This window comes from Ixodes scapularis, unplaced genomic scaffold (genome assembly GCF_016920785.2).
Source record: "Ixodes scapularis isolate PalLabHiFi unplaced genomic scaffold, ASM1692078v2 PGA_scaffold7__128_contigs__length_106722199, whole genome shotgun sequence".
In the NCBI taxonomy this organism is placed as follows: Eukaryota; Metazoa; Arthropoda; class Arachnida; order Ixodida; family Ixodidae; genus Ixodes; species Ixodes scapularis.
The window spans coordinates 21,688,738-21,711,735 of NW_024609882.1; the positions used below are offsets into that span (position 1 = coordinate 21,688,738).

A 22,998-nucleotide genomic window follows, 5' to 3' on the forward strand; every position below is an offset into this window, starting at 1 on the left:
ACTGTACTTAAAAGTTTTAGTAGCTGCGTCTACTAACGAGCTCATTGCTTCCACCGGATGCCACTGGTCTCGCACGCACTCGTTACCACACCGTCTGCTGCATAGCCGCCTCCCTGTGCGGGAGAGGGGAAACGTCACTGCGTCGCGTCGGCGAGGGGACTACATTAACGACCAGCCTTCGCGAGCCAATCTAGTTTCGGTATCTCCGGTAATCCTAGCGTCTCGCACGCAGCGGTTACAGCAGCGTTGCCCTCGGCACACACTCGTGCACGAAGGGGGGGAACCGAAGAAAGCCTAGAGCCAGTCTGGAGATATCAGCGGCGGAGAAACCGGTTGTCAGCGCGAGCACCGAACTCGGAGCAGTGGAAAGCAGGCGAGATTTCAAAGGTAGCCTGGACGGTAGCGTTGCTGGCTGGTGTAGTACGTCTGGTGCTCAGTGTGTGTGTGTGCCTCTGCTGGCAACCGGTTTGGCGAAAGTGTTCCACCAGTGCCGTGTCCCGCTGGCCTCTCGCCCTTTGCTAGATCGATTTCTAAGACGGGCCGAGCACTCTTGCAACGGACGGAAGGGTTCCGGCGAAAACGTCCGCAACGCTGCACGCAATCGGTAAGGACTCGGCCCTCTGTTTCGTTGTCCCGTGACATTTCGTTTTTTGGCGCTAATTTTAGAGGCGGTGCATTGTGCTTTCGACGCGCGCAAGGCGCTCCCCCGCGTGCGTTGCGGAGGAGCGGCATGGGATAAGCGTTGAGGATGCGCTCTTTGCGGCCTTGGTCTTGCGAAAGTTATCCTAACGGTACTTCCTGTTTTTCTGGCCCTTCTCCCACGATGCGCGCGGGCGCGCGCACGCTCTTGGCAGTGTTGCCGCAGTCGCCACGTAAGCTGCGCTTTAAAAGTTCCCACCGGGATCATCATCTCCCGATTTAGGCCGGGAAACGCAAGGTTTCCCGGCCTAAAGCGTCGAGTGGTAAATCTAACTACCGGAAACGGAAAATAAATTTGCTACGCCATCGTCTGCAGCCAGGCAAAGGAGAACGGGGGGTATGAGCCTGCATATATCAGTACAGGGTTCCTGTTGACAAGACTAGTTTCTTACGTGCCTTTCAGCTAATAGAGGTAATAAAATATGTCTAAAAGTTTTTTTTTTTTTTTTTTTTTTTGCAGTTTTGTGAATGTTGTAGGGTGTGTGTACAGTCTTGAGTCTCCCTCTAACATGCCTGCAACTAGGCAAAGGAGATGCATAGGCTTCCGTATGACAAACTAGCATATGTCGGTCGAGGCATTGTGTGTGTTGGCGAAACAATAATTTCTTCCACTCCTTTCTAACAACTACGTTTTCAAGATTTTTTTTATTACAGTTTGTTAACAGTATGCTTAGCAATTCTAAAAAAACAATATTATTTAAAAAAAAATATCGCAGACCTGTCTTGCAATCTTACTGTCTGCCCATCTGTGTAGGCAACATCCTGTCTGCACGTTATGCGGAGCGCAAGTTCGTCTGCTGCTTCTGCAGAGGTCGTGGTGACGTCAGAATGCCGAGCTCTGATTGGCTCTGGTTGAGGAATAGGGGGTAGACCTTAGGTCTACCCATTATCCTTCAATCAGAGCTCGTCATTCTGACGTCACCACAAACCCAGCAAAAGAAGCAGACTAACTTCCGCTCCGCATTTCAATCGTTTCCGTGGAGCAGAAGCCCGATCGAGTCCTCTGCCTTTCGGACGCATATCGATTTGTCAACTGAGTGACAAATATGTTTTCGCAGTCTCGATGTTCCGTCACGTATGGCGGACGTATTGACACGGTTTGAGGTCCGTGCACCCCACCGAACCCGGTAGCGCCGAAATCACGGGGTACGCCAAAGGGCGGGCTGCTAGTGCTGGTTGTACCTTACATCTGTCCAGTTTGACCCAGATATGAGCGGCAAATTGGCCGGTGCGCGCGACTACCGAGCCAGAGAAAGCGCCCCCCTCTGTAACCCGTTTTGTGCCGGCGTTCTCCCCGCTTGTTTTCTTTGCGCTTCCTGCTTGCTTTCTTTGAATCGTTTTTTTCCCCTTTTCTTGGGTTTGTTTGTTTATGTGCCGAGTTCGCGGCTTGTTTTGACAACACGGATGTTCCGTTCCGTGCGCTACTCGACGGCGGCAACTGCTGCTGCGTGCGTGCGGCCGCGCTTCGGGATGTTTTCGGTTTCGCCGGCTCGCGTATCTTCCTTCCCCATCGACGCGGCAAATGTTTAATGGTTTTGTTTTGTTTTTTGTCGACCGCGGAACGCCGTTTCTCTTGAACGCTCGCGTGCCTTGAATGCGTCCCTGAGTTCTGTGGACAAGAAAATAAAATATGAAGGAAAAAAAATCGTTTACCGAATTTGTTGGATTTTTGTTGAGCACTGAACGGAGCGTTCTTTTCGGCGGCAACACTGGTTATGCTGCCACTTTCGCTGTCTGCGTTTGGTGTTTGGTTTGCTGTTGTTTTGACCGCGGAGCCATATTGCATCTCTTAATTAATTAATCTGTTCGCCGTGTAACCCAATCAACACTTCTGGGATATTTTGACACTTCTTCCGGACATATCGTAAGGTAAGAAATAGGGAACGCTTGTCATACAACGAGCGCCTGCTCGGCGTCCCCACTGACTACTGCTCGTTAGTTTGGAGAATACTGGAGCATGCTGCTCAACATTCATGTCGTCTACACAGACAGCTTAATAATTTTGGGTGGGCCTGCTGTGATCGTGTGCTCGTGAAGTTGAAGCGTCGTTATGGTGGGTTACTAGTTAGCCCACCATAGTGTCGTTCAAGGATCGTGCAATCCGTTAACATTCATACATGATGCGACGGCCTGGAGCTGAGCCGGTTGGTTTGAATACCATACATGAATTTCCTCTGCGTTCAGCTGGTATTCAAGGAAGCATACATGATGCTTCTAGAACCTTGTATGTTGAGCTTCTTGCAACGGTTTCGCTCGAACTTGTGATGAGATAGAGCATAGGCATGTAGCTCTCAAGCTTGAGCAAAATCTAATATTTTTCGGTTGTGCGTCTTTACGTTCTCTCACATTGCTTGCGGGAGCCAAGGTGGCAGAATGGCAGAATTTTATTGGTTTATATAAATCTTCGAGAAATAACTGCAGGAAATGCGTTCTTATTGTTTTGATAAGACGGTTTTCTATTATTTATTTAACCATATATATTTTTTACTTCTTTCGTACTCTCTGTTACTGCGCGTAGACAGATGCTGACACACGCTTTTAAAGGACCCTGACTTGTGCATTATCACCATCAGGGATGGGCAAAATACATGGAAATATGTATCGAAATACAAATACAAAATACTTCGTCGAAAATGTATTTAATTACAAATCTAATTACATTTCCAAAAAAGCATTTAAATACAAGATACAAATACAACCAACTGTATTTGGTCTCCTCCAAATACTTTTCCAAATACATTCCTCAAAATTTGCGTCAGCGACATCAGGGCACCTGCAACGGGTTTCTGGGCATCTCATTTTAATTTTGCATCGCACACTCGGGGGTTAGTGTGCGAGACTGTAGTAACGTAATAGAAATATAATCACAAAACAATGTAATCAGCTTGGACGTAATAGGTGAAAAAAGTACAGAGCTTCAACCAGCTTTCTTATCGATTACATTTTGGTATAGACCAACAATGAACCGAGACGACCAAGACGCGCAGCACTAGCTAGAGAAGTTTTTACAAAAATCTGGACGACCCGCGCATTTAGAATGTTCCAGGCAAAAATATGGATGGAAATCAGGCTGGAAAGTATCACAAGTTGTCGCAGGCAGTTATTTAGCCAGTCTGCCTGTGTGCGTCGATTTCGTCACTATTGTTGCCCTGGACTAGCACCGTAATCACAAAGTCACTAAACGCTTGTGCTTGATTGAGAGACACTGCATTCGGTGCAGAACATAGTTTTCTTCCTGCTCTGGACAGTGCCTTTAAAATAAAACCGGAGGAGAAAAGGAAAAAAGCCCCATGGCCGAATAAAGGATAGAGACTATATCTTACTACCACTTGGATAAAAACAAGAATTGCCGTGACAATAAATTTGAGGGATGTATTTTCGCCCACAAAATTGCATTTAATTACAATTGTATTTGAAATATCCACGTTTTAGTATTTAAATACACACGTAAAATACATTACCCGATTTGTAATTAAATACAAATGCAAAATACACAAAGTATTTAAAATATGTATTTCAAATACTTGTATTTGAAATACTGCCCATCCCTGATCACCATTAATCAAGCCCTGGCCTAGAGCAAGGGGCCTATGCGGAAAGCAAGTCGTCTGCTTCTTGCTTTGGTGTTGCGGTGACGTCAAAACAATGCCGAGCTCTGATTAGCCTTGATTGGAAGGATAGTGGGTAAATCTTAACGCTGCGTTGAGGTCCATCCACAATTATTTTAAATCGGCCAATAAGAACTCGTCATTCTTACATCACCACAAAACCTGTGCAAAAAGCAGCCGAACTTGCACTCCGCATAGGGAGTCTTCACACGCATTTCCACTCAATGTGTGTGAAGGATACCTAGTTAATCATTTCAGTTAGTGCAGCCAATGATGTTTTATACTTGACAGCTGGGGAACGTCATAAAGTTTGTTTTTCGGAGGAGCTCTGCGTGCTTTGTCTTCGAGAGCTTTGGCAGCTGCTGTTGGTACGACGTATTTTCAGGAGGACCGTACGTCAATACGCTGAGCATACATATCTAATTGGTTGCACTGTTTTTCTCGAGGCTTCGCAATTCGTAATAGTGAGCATCATATATGTTAAAGGATCGCACAATATTCCACATCACAGTAAGTTGGCCACTTATTATGGAAACCTTTGTATTAGAGAAAATGATCTCTTCTGGACGCTAAATTCCTCACACAGGCCAGTCTTCAATTCCTTTAGTTTTGTCAGCGTATACACATCCCAGCACCGGTCATGTGACATTTTTTGACTCTTGACACTTTTTCCATTCCAGCCTTTTAATATCCATCATCCAACTTCGACACATCCTTCAATCCCATTAATATTTTTCTCTGACTGTGGTCTTTGACAAGTCACTACCTTACATAACGTTTTCCGCAAGGTACCTTGTCTGTTCCTGCCACTTGCCCCTTGTCCAAGACAATCATCGCCGACAAGCAAGCAGCTCGACGGACACCACCGAATTCATTGTGCATGCTACTGTGCAGGCCATGAACAGCTACCAGATCAGAGGACCAGGCGGTCCCCCGGGGCGGTCCCAGTACCACCAGAGGCACCAGTACGAGCATCGGTTCCCGGAGCACCCCAGTACCAGGCCACGTTGTGCCAGCCCTCCCCACGGCCAGTACCGGCAGGCGACACCACCACGAGGCAACCACAACAATCACCAGAGGTACACCAATTCTAATGCGCTTTGGCGCTCTCAAAAGGTTTGAGTCTGGGTTGCTCGACAGTTTGTTCGAGGGGCTCTAAATTAGATTTTGACATTGTCTTCCTACAATGGTTCCTAAGTCCACGTCCCAAGCTTCCTAAGAAATTCAAAATTAAAGCCGGTTTTCAGAATTTGCGTTAGAGTGCGTTATAGTGGATTACAACTGCTCGTAACTGTTTATGACTGGAGAAGGTGGTAGTACGCTGCTGCCGCCTGTTGGGTGATCCCGGAATACCTCCGGCCCGAATGTAATTTTAGACTGAAGGTTTTGCAGTACTTATGAGATAGGATTTATGCACTATCCATGCGACATGATTGCTTATAAGATTGTCACGATTATTTGAAGCCCACGGTGAAAGAATGAAGCGTAAAAAATATTAAAATATGTGCACGCAGTTTGGAAGTGCTCCGGGGCTTCAGCATGTTCTCTCTTCGCAAGTGGCAACAAAGGAATGCAACGCACTCAATGAAACGCGAATGTTTGAACCAACTTTTACGATCACGCGTGGCCTTTTTATGCAAAACGTGACCAGAAATTTCGTTACGCCCTTTTCCTGAGAAATGCTCTGATAAAGGGAAGGGTCGTGGTGTTCGGCTCGTTTTTAATGAGGAAAAAGGACCCGTGCAATAGTATTTTTGTCTTCTGTGACGCTTAGGGTGCGTAGACGGAGTTCACAACAGTGCAATCCGGATGAGCAAATTGGTAATTTAATTTGATGGAAAGTTTGCTTATCTGCACATCTGGATTATTTATTCTCGGAGACCTCGAAAGGATTATGAAAAGGCCCTTCAATATACAAGTGAATAGATAGACTGGTGTAACTGTGAGTTAATTTGTCATGAAGGGGTCATGTCGAGTACATAATTATCATTCTTTGAGTTCATAGACGGGGGCTTGCTGAGTGAGAGGTTTGGTGCAAAGGACTGACTCTGCCTGTGGGGCGGGCACAGCTATGTAAATTATCCGTGAGTAGCACCATTAATGAGGATGCTTGTTTACGTAATAATGTTTTCCTAAGACACAATCAATATTTCATCTTAACTGTCTCATTTTGGACACTACAATTATAGATTAAGTAAAAGATGATGACCAACCTATCCTAAACATAGGGCTGCTATGTTATACATGCACTATCTAAAATTCCAGAAGGACTTCTGCTGTTTAAACCATTTCAATCCGTTTGTCTGCTGATATGCGTGAGAGGAGACAGTGAATTGATGCTGATTAATTTTATGTTTGCGAGGTGTTTTTTTGATCAGGTTTCATACTTTACAAAGAAGATGGGGAAAATGGGTTTTATTTTTTTAACTGAAATTTGCCAAAACAAGTGCTGCCCCCATCTTTGCCAATTTTTTTGAATTTGAAAATCAGAGAGCTTTTTTCTTTTATTTATTTTATTGCTTAAAAACAACCGTTTCAAGCTATATGTCTGCCGATGCTACACAGTCGAAAGTTTATATTTAGCACTTAAAAACCAATTCCTGCACCAAGAAAAGATTAAACCACTTCTCTCTTTCTCCTGACCATTTTTCCTAGTTCCCTGCTGCTTGGAACTTTTGCGACAAGGGCTTAGATTGTCGAGAAGGGCTTAGAAAGGGAAGAGAAAGGTCAAGAGAATTTCTGCCGGGCAGAAAAAGGTTGCACGGGTCTGCCTGTGCAATGATTTTGTCTGGTTGTTTTGGTTGGAATTATGTGGGTCCTGTCACAACTGTCCATATTTGCGTCGTGTTGTGCGTTTGTTTCGGCAGGAAGTTAGTCTGCCTTGGTGGTTGTCTGTTGCCTCAGCCATAGATAAGAAATTTAGCCAGTGCTGTACTACTGCTGGCCTGGGGTATTTAACATGCGTGACAGAGTAGTGATCACATATATAATGACACCAGACACCAAACAGGCTTGAAGGATAGCTCCATTCTCGCTTGTGAGTTTTTTTTTGGGGTACAGTAGTCGCTAAAAGTAGGTTGCATGCAGAAATGAAGGCCACTATCTGTGTGGTATACTTCAGAGAGGGATGAACCTCTGGATTACCGTCGAGCCTCTCACCTATCATTTGCTGAACATTTTCGTTCTTCTCGTTCTTCTTCTCGTCTCTTGGTGTCAACTTTTGTGTTCCCTGGTCTCGGGTTGCTTCAAAATGTGCAGTATACACCAGCTCATTTGTGCCCTTACGTTATGCTTGTTGTCGTTTGCTTTTTTTTTTATCGTTGTAGAAGTTTTAATACTCCCTTGACCGTTTTTAGTTTTTGTGAATTTCTGACCCTCAACTGCCTTCAAAATCATATTTCTATCCACAAATAAAATAGAAGAAAAATTAGAAAAATAATTCCGTGCTGCCATCTGTTGGCAGAGCCACAGTCTAAATCATGAGCGAGCCTTGGTTCGTCCAAAACGGTTCGGTGCGTGAACCGGGGAAAGCAGACAACCTACACTCGTCTCGAAGGGTTTGGGGACGGCTCCACATTGACGAGCTAGGCTCGTCCAGGACGGTTAAGGGGTTAATCGTTGTGCCTACTATTGGAAAGGAGATCAGACCATGGTGCCTCGAGCAGTTAACTTTAGAACTACACGGATGGGGACAACAAATACAATGACTCAGCGCTCGGCTGACTTAACCGAACGCGGCGTCAGCTTTCGGCTGGAGTTTGTGTCCTCCGGTCGCCTGAGGGGACGGAGGGGCTCGTTTGTTGCTACTCCAGCCTGCATGAACATTGCAGCATGCACGGTGCCCAGCTCTGTACAAAAGCCGAAGTGGGTCAAGTTCTCTGATGACTGCTTTCGGGAGAGGTCCGGCACTTAACGTCACTTCGTTTATTGTTAGTATTTTTACATTGAAATGACCATGTCCACAAGGCCTGTTGGCATCTGCATAGGCCTTGTGTTGGGTAAACACCGAAGTATGGGGACAACAAATGGGTCAGCGCACCCCCTACAGTTTGATCTCCTCGCCAATACTTCATTCACCCCTTTGCTGGCAGAGTTGGGGGAGCCAAGGACTTGCCGGACCAATCAGCCACCCTCTTTTCATCGCTTGACCCCGCTGTTTGTGTGTGTGTAGGGGAGAGGGTGTGATCACAAGGCTAAAGATAAACTTACGACTGGTCTAATGAGCACACAGCTTCCACTGCGCTGTTGGCTTAGTTGTGAACGGAGTATTGAGCTATGCACTCACTTAGTTTTTTTAATGATCTTTTTTTTTCTTTTTAAGGGACTACTACTGTACGAACCGAAGGCGAAGATCAAAGTCGGCCGAGCGCGGCCATCCCGAAAGCCACCGGCCAAGGACTTCGTCCTTTGGTGAAAACGTCCGGACCTCAGAGCGCCGCGACTATGTTCGCTCCTCACCAGTTCCAAGGAGCCGTTCGCGCCACGCCGACAGGTACAGTTTTAGGATTTGTCGTCGGAGAATGATGCAATAGTATTCTCTTTTAAAAATTTGTATTTTGCATCTACACCTCCGAAATTAGAATACAATACATCATGGTATTGTATTCACGAAAATAACCCCTGGAGAAGGGGAACAAGACGGACAAAGGAGAAATACAAATCTCCAAACACAGCTAGGTGACTGGTGCGCGACAGAAAAAATCCGCCTGTTCCTGGTATCGAATCAGGGACCTCTCCATTCCCAGTAAAGTACTCTACCCTTCTCTAGAGATGATTTTCGTCATTTTTGTCCAGCTCACTTGCTCCTTTGCATTCAATTGCATTATCATTATAACCTTAAAAATGAAAGCCGTTCATCCTTGTTGGTGTTAGAATGGTGGCCGCTGATAAGACCCGTTCGCTCTACTGACTTCTAACTCCTGGTTAGCTCAGTTGGCAGAGCGCTCCACTGGAAATGGAAAGGTTCCTGGTTCGATACCAGGACCAGGCGGATTTTTTCGTTCGCACACCAGTCACCTGGCTGTGTTTGGAGATTTCTGTTTGTCCTTTGTCCCCCTCTTCTCCAGGGATTATTTTTGTCATTAAAAGACCGCCCTGTCCCACTGCGCTATAAATTAATCCTCACTTTTTTGCTGTGCCGTCCAGACACCTTCTATTTGTGTGAGCCGTAACCTCCGTTTCCCTTCTTTTCTGAGCTGTGCTGCTGGGACAATGGCAGAAATTAGGTCTACTCTTGGCTCTTTCTAATCGTACAAGGCAGTATTGTCTGTGCCTAAAGTTACAGACCTTTTGGGTTGCACAGCAGTTGGTTCAGACACCGAGACTATGAAGACGGATGGATGGTTGCGTACAGCTAAACCCTCCGAGTTGGGCGGCGTCTTGGGCCACCTAGCCAGTGTTTTTAATAATAATGGTTAACATCTGCCTAATACACATAACAATGTGGTTAAGCCCTTAAGTAGGAATACTATAAAAGCAGAGTAGTGAAAGTGACATCTACGACTATAGTCAGTTACAGGTTAAGAAGGTAGCGGCAAATGCCCCTCAAAGGGAATCAGATATCCCTCCGCCACCTTTGCATCCAATAGCGTCCCACCGTTTCCGTGACGTCGCGGCCAACGCGCGAGGAGGGTCTTGCCCTTCTGTACATATTTGCTTTATCTTTCGACTTTGACTTAGCATTGTGGAAGCCACGAGAGGGAGATTACAGTTCTCCCCCACCGACGGAAACAAATACGACTTTCGGGGATTAGCTTCCCCCCCATGGATACAAAGGCTGCTTTCAGGGGCTCGGTTCCCTCTCCGATGAATACAAAGGTCGCTTTCTTAAAAAGTGGGATCGGAGACAAGTGGGAATCCATTGAAGCGGAACAAGGAGCGTTTCCAGTGAACTCTTCTTTCGACTGCGGAGAGATTAGAAACGGGCGCATCACGCTTGTGGGAGGAGCTTCTCCTACCTTCTTGACTTGTAACCGACTATAGCCCCACCAACCGATGTATTTCGCCGGTGCAGAGCCCGGCCACCAGCCATGCCGTACGGGCGTGGGAGGTCAAGGTCGCGCTCAAGGTCACGGCCCTGCTCGCCCAAGCAAGTGGTCCCGGGAGGAGGTTGCATGGCTTTCCCTCAGGAGTTCATGTAGGGGCTCCTTCTCTCTCTGGAAGTATGAGTTGAAAGGGATTGTGTTTGATAATACATGCTGCCTTTTGTTCTTTCGGGGTTTTCAAGACGGCTGCTTGGGATTTCTTAGTGTTGGAGACGGATAGAGTAGCTTCAGCGGGTCGGCAGTCAGTGGCAATGTGATGCCGGAAGCAGCCCAACATTTTAGTTACAACGCACCGAAATTTTGTTTCATCCATGTCTGCTACAGCACCACAGACATTATAGCTGGCTAAGTTTTTTAGGTCATCGGAATTGCATTCTGATGTGCCGATAAATGGCACCAAAAATTTGCGGAAAAGGTTTATTGACTACCTCTGATTACTGGGTGTTGAGAGCTACCTCTAACAAAGATCTCCGCAACAAGTGTACTCTGCTTTACTAACTTTGTTTTGTCGGATAACTTGTTTTAAAATTGTGCTTTATTGCACCTGACTTACCTGCACGCAGGCCTGAGCCAAAGAAGTACTCCCCGCCGCCCAAGTCTCCGCTCTTTGTGCCCGTGCGGGAGCTGCCGTTTGAACAAGCCCCACCCAGGTAGGCATGGACATGTGGGAGGGAGAAGCGTCGTGAACCTCCATTTGACGAAAATCGCGGCGTAGCCTATCCTTCCATTTAAGTCTCTACTAACACACGTCTGTCGAGTACAGACACCTCTTTGTCTCGATTTAGCAATCTAGTTTAAAGCAACATTATTAGAAATGGGGCTCAGTTGTGGAACTGCTAGCGATGCCGGCTCGTTGGGATATTTTTGTCTGTTGGCAGGCTCCTTCGACAAATGCCGTAGGTCAGTGGTTTGGCACTAAAAAAATAAAACCGAATGTGCAAAGATGTATAATGTGTGCAGGGACGCTGTTTGTGTTACAGAAGGAGGCAAGCATTTTAAACCTGTTTCGTTCCTCCAGTAACACACCAGAAACATATTATTGAAAACGCAAAGCAATAAGTACATTGTGACAGACAATCATCTAAAATTTCTTGAAAGCTGTTCATTACTGTTCTAATGCAGTACAGAGAGTAGTCTATAAACCCTTCTACAGGCGGGACACGAAGAAGCCTCCTTCCCCTCCGGGGCAGAGCTCCAGAGCTGAGTTACTCTGGTGGCGGTGGTTTGAAGTAGTGTGCTGCCTGGAATGCACATTCGACTTGTGTGTTTAGCATACTATAATGCTTACACCCAAAGTGGTAGCAAATTGCATCACAGAAACCAGCGTGTCATGCTGTCAGTTGTCACAACCCTGGCGGTTGGTTATAAAAGCACCGGCGAAGAAGACGATGGGACACGGGCACTGTTGTTATGTCGTCACAACTCGCAGCTGCTTCAGTTTCTGTTGGCTGATCATCTGCAGAGCGGGCTGCAGCAGAGCAATGAGCATCTGCCTTATTCGCCCCTACTGCCTCAATACTGCCAGCATTGTAACTATACTTCGCTTCAGCTGAAGTCCAGATGCAGCCAATGCTACAAGCGCGAGCTCCGGGCTTTCAGCGTCTCTGCCAAGCGCGTGCGCTCGTGCAGTGCAAGCACTGGCCAGGGCCACATGTTTGCGCTTGTAGCTTCGGCTGCGTCTGGACTTAAATTAAACGAAGTATAGCGAAGGCACAAGCCATTTGTGACGTCGAAGAATGGAAACGGGTCCTTTTCGAAATTCAGTCTGGCAACTTTGATCCCTATCATCATCTCGGCGTCTGGCATCTGCGCCAAACTGATGGTGGCCTTCTTGAGGCCGATGAAGGAAGATGTTGGAGATACCACCAAGCGGAGGACTTATAAGGTCTGTACGTTTGAGACCTTGGTATACAAGACGACGCACGAATTACAGACAATGGCTGCATAAGTGTTTTTTTCAGAGTGTCAGTCTTTTGGCAAAAGTTTGACTATGAATTTTTGAAGTGCGAAAGTGATAAGATATGGTTTCGTGACCGCCATTAGTTTGTTGAATGTGAAACAAATTTTCGAGACACCTGACGGCACTAATTTAGAAACAAAATTTGGCGTTCGTGTTTACACAGCATAAGGTTGGTCTGCCTTCAAGGTGTTGCAGCACCGGTTTATGCTATAGATGGAAATTTAGGCTGCGCAGTAGGACTCCTAGCTTGGGTTCATTAGCGTGCACCACGCAGCCTTGAGATATACGACTGCACACCGGTGCGACGCTCATACAGATCGAAACGGGCAGGGGTGGGGATTGAACCCAGGATTCGGGGGTTTTGAAGCATGACCTTTCGCTCCTTGTGCTGCGGTGCGCTGAATTGCTCGGCCACTGATCCCCTTACCAGGTGGCACCGAATTTCGAAAAAAGTTCGTTGAGGGGACGCTGCAGATGCGGCAGTTGGAGACACGTTTTAGACACTTCAGTTTGGACCGCATAGCCATCCAACATGCTCCCATTTCCCGCAGGTTCCCTTCCCCGCAAGTGCAGTACCGCGAGATCCCCGAGGAGCGTGACATAGAGCGGCGCATCCTGGACCCGACCCAGATCCGGGTGGTGCGGCGGGAGGGGGAGGGCGTCCGGCCGCTCTTCGACCGCCAGGAGATTGTGGCGGCCCCCGTGGACCTCCGCGAGGACTGCCTGCGCAGGGTGGTGGCCGTGGTGCGGCCCCGCTGGGCGCCACCCTCGCCACCCCCGCCGGCGACGCGCCAGTCCCGGACCGGCCCCGGCAGCCCGCCCTGCTGCAGGGGACGGTCGCCCAGCTTCGAGCCAGGTGGGGTGGCGCTTCGGCTCTGTGCCGGCCGGCTCGAGACGTAGTCGGTCGATCTCTAGGCACGTTCACGCAGCACCGCTTGCTTGCCTATGTTGCGTTATGTTATGAAAGCGGCTGGTTCACACACTTGTGTCCTTTGCATTCAAAGCTGCTTCACACATTTGTGGCAGCTGCATTCACAACAACCAAAACGACAGAAACGACCGGAACACCGGAACAACCGTGACTCATAATTGCTTCGCAACAATACCTCTTGCATCGCTTGCCACATTGTTCACGGCAAACACATGTCCTGGTGACTTCGTTGTTGCCGCTGTTTCGGATGCTGCAAAAGCACCCGTCACAAATGTGTGAATTAGATTTCGGAGCAACGAAAACGACAACAACGACCAGAACACCGGGGCAACCGCGACTTACCATTGCTTTGTGAAGCTTCCGTTCGCATTGCTTGGCATGTTGAGTACGGTGAGCACTTCTCGCGGTGACTTTGTCGTTTCGGTTGTGAACGTTGCGCAAAATATGGGAATCTGTGAACCGGCCTTTACATCTGCTTACGTCGAGTTACGACCGCGAGTCACCGAAGAAAAGTGGCATTGAATGAAGCGTAGCAACCAATTGAAGGAGCAGCTTTGCATGCGACATGCGAGGCAATCCTGGTTACGTACAACATAACATAAGAAAATTTAAGCAAACTTTTAATAAATTGTGTTACACAGACTCTTCATCACAATTATGTAGATTAGCTGATCTATCATCACTTGACGAAAAGGCTAAGATTGCGAGACTGAAATTTTTGTTAGAAATTATCAATGACAAAACTCTCATAGATAAAGCTGACTATCTCAACAAGCACACGGCAGACTACTAACAGAACAGCGAAGTAGTAAAAATTTTTTTAAATGCTAATTTTTTTTTATGGGTGTTGTCCGAATGGAATCGCTTGCCTGACACCATTGTTCACTCCACTTCTGCAGATTCATTTACAAATGCCTCAGACCATTATTTCACATGACGTTGTTTGTTGGTTTACTAATTACATCATTTTAATTTTTTCCCAATGTATTTTTGCATTTTTGCTTTTATTGTTTCTTTTAAATTTATATAATGTGTATTACACTGCATTATGGTTCATATAAGTACAGTGCTTCCCAAACTTAACGCCGCCACTGGGTTCCCAAACATTGATCTATATTTGTCACCAAAACGTTCGGGATGCCTTTTCAGGGTGGGATAGAAATCAGGAATCCAAACATTCTTCAGATAGTAGTTCAATCGGCAGCCGTAGGGATTGTCAGAAACGGCAAATGCAGTGTCGACTTTAAGTTTGAGGCGCACTCTGCATCCATCTGTGGTCTCATTATATTCCCCTGTTATTTGTGTAAGCTGCTCCCCCTTACTGTTTGTTCCTAAACAGCACTACCAACTAACGCATGATCTTTAAACTTACGTAGCCACCCTACTAAAGTTCCGAACGGAACTGACAGTATTACTAAATAAATAAATATTCACTCGATGCCATTGCTGTGTTTGTTGCTGCTATGTCTGTGCCAACAATGAACTTGTACATTGCTTATGCAACATATGTTTTGCTTGATTGTGATTATTTGTTGTTTTTGGTAGACAGTGAGTAAAAGCTTGTTCTTTGCATGCAGTGAGCATTAACACACTCAACTATGGCAACCACATGAAGCAAAGTAATAGAAGTTATGTTAGCAGTCAGTCTGAAGATAAATGAGAACGTAACAGTAAACAGTGTTTGACGATATCTTTCAGTTTTGACCCTTTCGAATCCCCAAGACCCCTAGGCTACAATGAAAGTGCCTTGCTTTGAAATGCATCTAGGCTGTCTGAGTGAACGAGCTAGCCTGGACTATGAGTGTGTTTTTCATCACCTTGGCTTCGTAACTGTGCTTCAAGTCAAATGAAGCATAAGACATCCGTGCCACATTAGTAGATGCATTGCGTAATTTGCTCCGAGAACAAGCAACTTGTGCACATAGCTTTCACTGACACGTTGAATGTAATAGGGATGAATAGGGCCTTCTAGGATGGCTGAATTTCGTTTAATGCTCTTAGTGCCTTGTTGATGTGCAGTGGAAGGCAGCACGGTGTTTACGTGATGCAGGATGCAGTGTCCTTATCGTAGTTCAGTGCACTAGCACCTAGAATGTTTGGCAGTTTGATACTTTAGACCCATGTTACAGATAAGAGAAACAGGGTGCGGGATGGCCAATAAAATGCGCCTTTTGTGTAAGGCTCGCCTAATTATGAGGCACTGCAGAAAACCAGCCTCCTGCATCCTTATTTCAAACTGTTTTTGTTTGCATTCCGCCCATTGAAAAGCTTGTGGGAAGTGCCTCAGCCTGCACCTCATATCGCTGCGCCATAGTGTTCTTCCGTAGCAAAAAGGCCGTCTGTTTTCACTGCCGTCACCGTGGCAATGAATGCCAAATAACCTTTTCGGACGGCACGTGTATCACTGGGGAGCGTGTTAACCCACTCCCCGCCTGCGTTCACGCTGTTTTGTGGCGAAATACTGTGGCTGCTCATTAAAAAATGAAAGCCGCTTACAACTCCCTGTAACGCCGAATTAGAGCGCAGCTCTTGAGGAGGAGGAGGGAAGGGCACTGGGGGGGGGTTAAAATAACCAGGGGGGGGGTCACGTGACCCCCAATGCCGATGATGTCATCACTGACGTCACTGATGACGTCATCAGTGACGATGACGATGCGGGTACCGATGACGTCATTAGTGACGTCACTGATGACTTCACCAGTGATGATGACGATGACGATGCGAATGTCGGTGACGTCATCAGTGACGTCGCTGATGACGTCATCAGTGATGATGACGATGACGATGCGGATGCCGGTGACGACATCAGTGACGTCACTGATGACGTCATCAGTGATGATGACGATGACAATGCGGATGTCAGTGACGTCATCAGTGATGATGACGATGACGATGTGGATGCCGGTGACGTCATCAGTGATGATGACGATGACGATGTGGATGCCGGTGACGTCATCAGTGATGATGACGATGACGATGCGGATGCCGGTGACGTCATCAGTGGTGATGACGATGACGATGTGGATGCCGGTGACGTCATCAGTGATGATGACGATGACGATGTGGATGCCGGTGACGTCATCAGTGATGATGACGATGACGATGTGGATGCCGGTGACGTCATCAGTGATGATGACGATGACGATGCGGATGCCGGTGACGTCATCAGTGATGACGATGACGATGTGGATGCCGGTGACGTCATCAGTGATGATGACGATGACGATGTGGATGCCGGTGACGTCATCAGTGATGATGACGATGACGATGTGGATGCCGGTGACGTCATCAGTGACGATGACGTCATCGGGGGGTCACGCGACATCGGCGGGGGTCACGTGACCTCGAGGAGGGGGCCACGTGACCTCAGGGGAGTCACGTGACTTCGGGGGGTCACGTGACCCCCCACGAGGTCACGTGACCTTGGTGGGGGGCTCGCGCGGTGCATTATGGGACATTTCCCATGATGCACCGCGCGGTTACGCCGACGCCGACGGCGACGCCGACGCCGACGGCGACGCCGCTCAAGCCGGAAACGGGCCCCTAAGAGCTGCGCTCTAAAAACTATTAAACTTTGGCTAGCAGACGGTTTTTGGGAAATCGGCGTTTGTTGCCTAGGAGGCGGCGATGAAAGCAGACGGCCTTTATGCTGTGGAAGAACACTGCAACGTAGCGATACGAGGTGCATGCTGAGGCACTTCCCGCAAGCTTTTCAATGCGCGGAACGCAGACAAAACAGTTTTAAATAAGGACTTAACACAGAAGGCTGGTTTTCTCCAGCACCTCATAATGTGACAATCCTTACACGAAAAGCATGTTTTTAGACCGGAGTTTGGAGATAGTTTGTTTTACAACAACATGTCTAAAGTATCAATGTGCGGGATGTTTAACCTGTCCAACAGAATGACGCTGTTTGGCTAGTCTCCCGTTTGGACATGAATGAACATGTCAGCAGATTTATGCGTGGTGTGCTTGTCATTTATTCTGTTCCGTTGTTTTCTCTCCGATCGCTAGACGTCAGCTGCGAGCGGTTTGAAGAACAAGAGAGCCATGGACGCTATCGTTCCAGCACTCATGCAGAGCCTAGGTCTGTCTTCCGAATTTTGTTGCATTCACTCCCGCTTTTGTTTCTTTCATATTATCTCTGGTGTTCAACATCAACCATTGGCCTGTTTTGAAAGTGTTTTGTTCTTGTTTGTGAAAATGTTATTATTGTTGAGCCCATGCACTCAAATTGAAAAAGTTTCAGAAGATAGAAAGTTGGCTAGTTGTCACGAATATATTGCAGAAAACAGTGCAAAAAGATGCGAAGGAAGAGAGCTGACAAACCATCGCATGATCTTGTCAATTCTCATTCTTTGTGCGTCCTATCTTTTTTTGCTTCTTTGCCGTAATTTAAAGGGTCCACCACAGTAGCCAGTTAGATTTTTTTTTGTTTCTATCTTTACATTTCTCACCGATGTGAATTGTAGCTCTCAGTGAGCACGATGCAACACGGTAGCAGCCTTACGACACAGCTGTTTTAGCCCTTAGCCCAGACATCCCATTTTGGCCGGGAGAGTCCCGTCTTAAAGGTTCATTCCTGCCGTCCCATCTTTTTGGTGGGACGGCCTCATGTCCCGTTTTCATGGGAACTTGCATAGCAGTTGCAAGCTTGGTTCAGAGCAAATGGAAAACCAAAAAAATGTTTACTTGGCACAGACATAATGTTATAAAAATAGACATACTATGAAACTCTAGTTGCATCTGGTAATACATTTTGCTCACATAAACGTATGTGTGGGAGGCTTTTATATTGCTGAATTTGATATGCATCGGTTGGCAACATCTCTTCCTCATTGTTTAAAAAATGGGGAAGAAAAACACTTGTGTCCTGAAGAAAGAACTTTGGAAAATCGTGCATGTTTACATTTATGCGAAGCGGAGCTTTTTTTTCTGCCTCGCCCCCCCCCTTCCTTTATGTCTTGTTTTGCAATCCGAGGATTATGGTCACCCTACTCTGGCTTCAGTTCCTTTCAGTTTTCACAAAACAATTACAGTCAAATCCTCATTAATTCATACTCTCTTAATTCAAACTTGCGGATAATTCAAACTAGCATCCAGGTCCCATCCTATGTGTCTCTACGGGAGGAAACTCCCAGTAATTCAAACTTTGCTTTATTCAAGCAAATTTTCGGTCCCCCTCGAGTATGAATTAACGAGATTCGACTGGAGGGTGTGAAACGAAAAACTAACCTTCCATTCTCTGTTTTTACACCTCACTTATTCGAGGAAAGAATTCAAAAGCCATGTTATGGGCTGCCTCGCACCACTGTACCTATGTGGTACGGGTATTGTTACGGGAGGGCCTGTTACTGACGTCTGCTTCGTTGCAATTTGACTTGGCAGGTATGGCAACGCAAGTCGGAGGCCAGGCTACTGGCCGGATGCACACAGAGGTGAGCAACTACGTATTCGTGACACTTGCGTTCATCAATCTTCGTCGGTGGACTGGTGGTCGAGCGCATTAACGCAGCACAGCACGGAGCACATGGAGCGAGAGCTTGTGCCGTATTACCCGTGGGTCATGGATTTGATCCCCACCCATGCCCGTTCCGATTTGGATGAGCATAATGGCAGCACGCGGTCGTGTAATCGCTACTGTGTGTGACGCGTGCTAGAGACCCTGGGCTAGCAGCGGTATTACACTGGCTCAACGTGTCGTCTGCAGCGGAACCCATTGGCGATGACTAGCCTTCTGCTGTTGAAACGTACAATGGTCACTTCACTTTATTTGTGCAAAGTAGTGATTATTCCTCGGTGTAATCCCTAATGACTGTAAAACAAATGCCTTAGAAGTCTTGACACCCTGTGAGCACCTAAAAAAAAATGGGCAAAGTTCAAATTAATTCTTTTTATTCTTGCTTTTACAATGGTATGCTGTAAGGCCCCTTTTATCGTCTATTCTCATTGTGAGATCCGGGTGTTTTGGTCTTTCATTTTTAAAGTCTGCCAGTTGCTTGGTCTTTAATAGGGGGTAATCGGTGGTCGAGTGGGCCAGCGTGCACCAGCTCGAAGCACATGAAAGCTTGCGCTGCAGAACCCAGGGATCCTAGGTTCAGTCTATACCCCTATGCGTTTCAGTCTGGATGAGTATTGTACCGGCGTGCGGTCGTGTATCACTACAGTCGGACCCGGATATATCAAATTCAAAGGAGATCGTAAAATAGTTTGGTATACTGTTTTTACTCGCATAATGAACCCCACAACAAATACCAATATTTGGACTTTTTTTCTTTTTTCCTCGCGTAATCACCATATTTCCAATTCTCGGCTCCGCGAGTTTCGAATTGCGTCCAATTTAGCTAGCCACCAAGCCAATTTTCTTTCGTCGCCAAGCGGTCAGGCTAAGTCAAGCAAAGTCAAGCCACTCTAGTAATGGCCGCCAGTGCATAGTTGCGGTAGTGATCAACCTTGAAACCAAGCGGCACGCACACTGGACAAAGCTTGGGTCGAAGAATTGCCCAGCCCCGGACATTCTTCGCTTATCGGATACATTGATGCCAACAAACACGCCGTGTTTGTTGGCATAGTGTTATCAGGCCCTGTTCGCAAAGCCTTCGTCATATAAACCCGCTCTCATTCCCAAGCTGTGCAGCGTGTGTGCGTGGTCTAGTTGGCAGTGTCAAATGATGTCACATGACATCACGGGTGACGTCACATGTGACTGTGATTTCATGACCCTATCGACCCGCTAAATTTAGCGGAAAATTTTCCTCTAAATTTTCCCCCTAAATTTAGCGGGTCAATAGGGTGACGAAATCACAGCCACGTGTGATGTCACATGTGGCTGCTCACATTGCATTATGGGACTTTTTGGTCCCACTGACGCCAACAGCGGATTTTCTTCGACAAGCTCCTAAATACTATCACATTAAAATTTTCGGAGACGAACTGGGTAACTGCATGCATTTTGGTGTCATTATTACGGACAGCTCACATTATGGACGTCTTTTTAGGGGAGGGAGCGGGGGGGGGGGGGGGGGGGGGGAAGGAGGGGAGGGGGGAGTGGGGGAGGGAACGGATGTGTCAATCTTGGCAGGGCATGATTGGGAGGAGGTGTCCTTTCACCGCTAGCTTCAGTTTTAGCTGCTCCCACTAGCGTGACAAAACAGGTCTCTGCTCCGCCGCCAAATTTAGATCAGCTTTGTGGCAGCCCGTGCAATCTCCCGTAGTACCGCTCGGTTGCGAACTTATACTTTTGCAAACAATCGAACAGCTCCCAAGTGCAAAAAAAAAAAAATATTTCAGAGTTGTATTTGTAATGTTACTATAGTGAGTTGTGGTCCTTAGAGGAACTTTTTGTATTCCTATGTACGCCATTCACCCCTACGCCGACAGTGCGGCGAAAGCCACATGCTCGCTGATCCAGCCAACTGCCTCCCTTGTCATTGTCCCGCTCTCTGCGCGTGGGTATGGGTAGACGTCACAACTAGTTCATTGAGCAAGTAGCTTCCACCGCACTGTCAGCTTAATGATGAACAGAGTTCTTCTAACTGTTCATGTACTTGTTTGTGCATGCGTGTACAAAAAAAAAAAAAAAAAAAAAGGAAAAAGTTTGCAATTTTTTATGACCGTTGCAGCTCAAGAACCTTGGCGGGGAGAGCGACGAGAGAACGGACGCGGAAAATCGCCGCCGCCACCGCCGAGAGCCCGACGGTCTCCGGCACGCTGGGAACACGACATGTACCACGCTTGAAAAGAAGGAAAAGCTTGTCACGTGATCACGTCGTGCAACGTGCCAGTGCAGCAATGTTCCCTCTCCACCTCAGCGGTGCACTTCAGGATTGAGCACTTTTTCGGACACTTTGTCGTCACACTGGCTTTAGCGTCGAATCTCGAGTCACGGGCGTTTTTTTGCTTCTACTCGTTTTTGCGAGCATATCGTGTGTACAAATATCCAGTGTGCTTTTGTGCTACGCCGACGTTTGGTTCAAGGGGGGGGGGGAGGAGGGAGGAGGGAGGAGGGAGGAGGGAGGGAGGGAGGGAGGGGAGGCAAGGCAAGGGAGGAGGAGAGGAGGAGGAGGGGTGAAGGGAGACATACCCAGATGCTCAGGTTTGAATCTACAAGGAGCGTTTTTTTTCTCTTGCCTCACTTTCAGTGCGAGCTTGCCGCATATGGCCGTTGCGAGCTCTTGAGGAGGGTAACACCTCGCACGTGGGTACTATCGTGAACGATACGAGCTTGGACGCCCCACCAAGCTCCTTGGGCTGGAACTTGAAGTTTGGGTTCTACGCTGAACTTAGAGATGACTGGGATTGTGGGGGCCACAGTCGTAATAAAGGCAGGGTTGAGTGTTGCTCCTATCGTGCGTGGGTGTACCCGTGTAGAGTTAGCAAACTTGGTAGAAGTGCAAACACACTGGCAGCTTACTGAGCTGCTAGGCTCTCTTTAGCCACATCCTGTCAATTCACTTTAATTTGAGGCAGCAAACTTAAGCTAAACAGTGCTTTGGGAAGAGGTGCTGTCATTTGCAATCTACCTATGGGTCTGCCCATTTCATGATAAGAAGCTGATGAAATTCCTTGAATACTGCATCTTGTTTTTTGTAAAAATGTCTTTTTTTTACCAACTTGCCGACTTTGTGCATGAGTGACATGCCCAAACTTGTTCGTTAAGAGAAAACATTGTGACCCTGTCGTTCACTATATACTTGACAAGGAACAAATTTAAAGCCAAGTCATATCCCACTTCCAAAAGGCTACATGGTCTGCGCAGTGTCTAGAATGCTTTTGCGAGCTATTTTCATTTTGGGAATCTCGTCAGTCTCTTTCTAAATGACCATTCTAGGGTAAAAAGAAACAAAATGGGGAAGGACTGGTATAGATACAAAAGGAAATGGATGTCGGTTCCTAAAAGACTTACAGCGTGATGCCTTGAACGACAGTCAACAAACTTGCAAGCATATTGGCTTACAAGTTTGTCATTCTCTCTGTACCCTACCAAACGCTTGTTAGCAGCTTGCTAAATGGGCCGACGGCATCCACAGAGCATTCATCGGCAACATTTCACTGCAGGTTTTGTCGACCTAATGTACCCTTTTCAAGTCCCCACGAAGCAACGTGGGCAGTCGCCATTTTTCGGGCACGAAGCATGTGAATGGATGGGAGTCCTTGCCGAACGCCGATGCAGCACTCGTCTTCGATACGAGCTGGGCCAAGTTCACGCCAAACGCTGACTTGGCCCTCGTGTGTCTACTGCGTGCTCAGAATACGTGCCCAAGCAGCGGCCAACTCGGATAGTATGCGCCGCAGCTCCCAGTCGGCGCACACTTTTGGAAAGTGGTCTAGAACTTCACCCGTGGGAATGTGTAATATAAGCCATGTTGTCACTGACTGTCATTATTAGCCAAGGACGAAAGCATGGTGGCAAAGCATTTATTGTTGTACTGTAGAGTGTCGAGATAGCTGCCACTGTACCGGCACATTGCGTTTTCAGAGCCATTTCACCGCAAGGAATGGGAGTCTTGCTTTTTGTGAATGCCCTGGTCATCTTGATTGCACATAAAATATGCCTCCAGAGTTGCACAAAGAAGCCCACAATGTCTCGATTCTTTGACCGTTCCCGAGTTGCTTTTGCAAGTGCAGAACATGCGGTGCACCTTGCACAAAAAATACACCAGCGGCAGTAATGGCGAAATGACCGACACGGCTTGACGCCGAAGCTTTGGAGCCTTCCCAATAAAACTAATAGGCTTTACCAGACATCCATCTCAT

At 47.1% G+C, this 22,998-nt stretch overlaps 1 protein-coding gene across 2 annotated transcripts; it reads left to right on the forward strand.

Annotated features, from left to right (window-relative positions):
* The first annotated feature begins 280 nt into the window (after positions 1-280).
* Positions 281-22,813, forward strand: LOC8053377 (serine/arginine repetitive matrix protein 1). Of its 2 annotated transcripts, none has more exons than XM_040498746.2 (9): positions 281-604; positions 5,202-5,386; positions 8,629-8,799; positions 10,321-10,443; positions 10,915-11,001; positions 12,863-13,167; positions 17,257-17,329; positions 18,631-18,680; positions 20,865-21,214. In XM_040498746.2, the coding sequence occupies exons 2-9, from the start codon at positions 5,205-5,207 to the stop codon at positions 20,978-20,980; spliced, it is 1,107 nt and encodes a 368-aa protein (XP_040354680.2). In that variant the 5' UTR covers positions 281-604; positions 5,202-5,204; the 3' UTR covers positions 20,981-21,214. The 2 variants fall into 2 exon arrangements, with proteins under 2 accessions (XP_040354680.2, XP_029829446.3); XM_029973586.4 differs by lacking the exon at positions 281-604 and adding an exon at positions 2,423-2,568 and having other exon boundaries at positions 20,865-22,813.
* Positions 22,814-22,998: the final 185 nt, after the last annotated feature.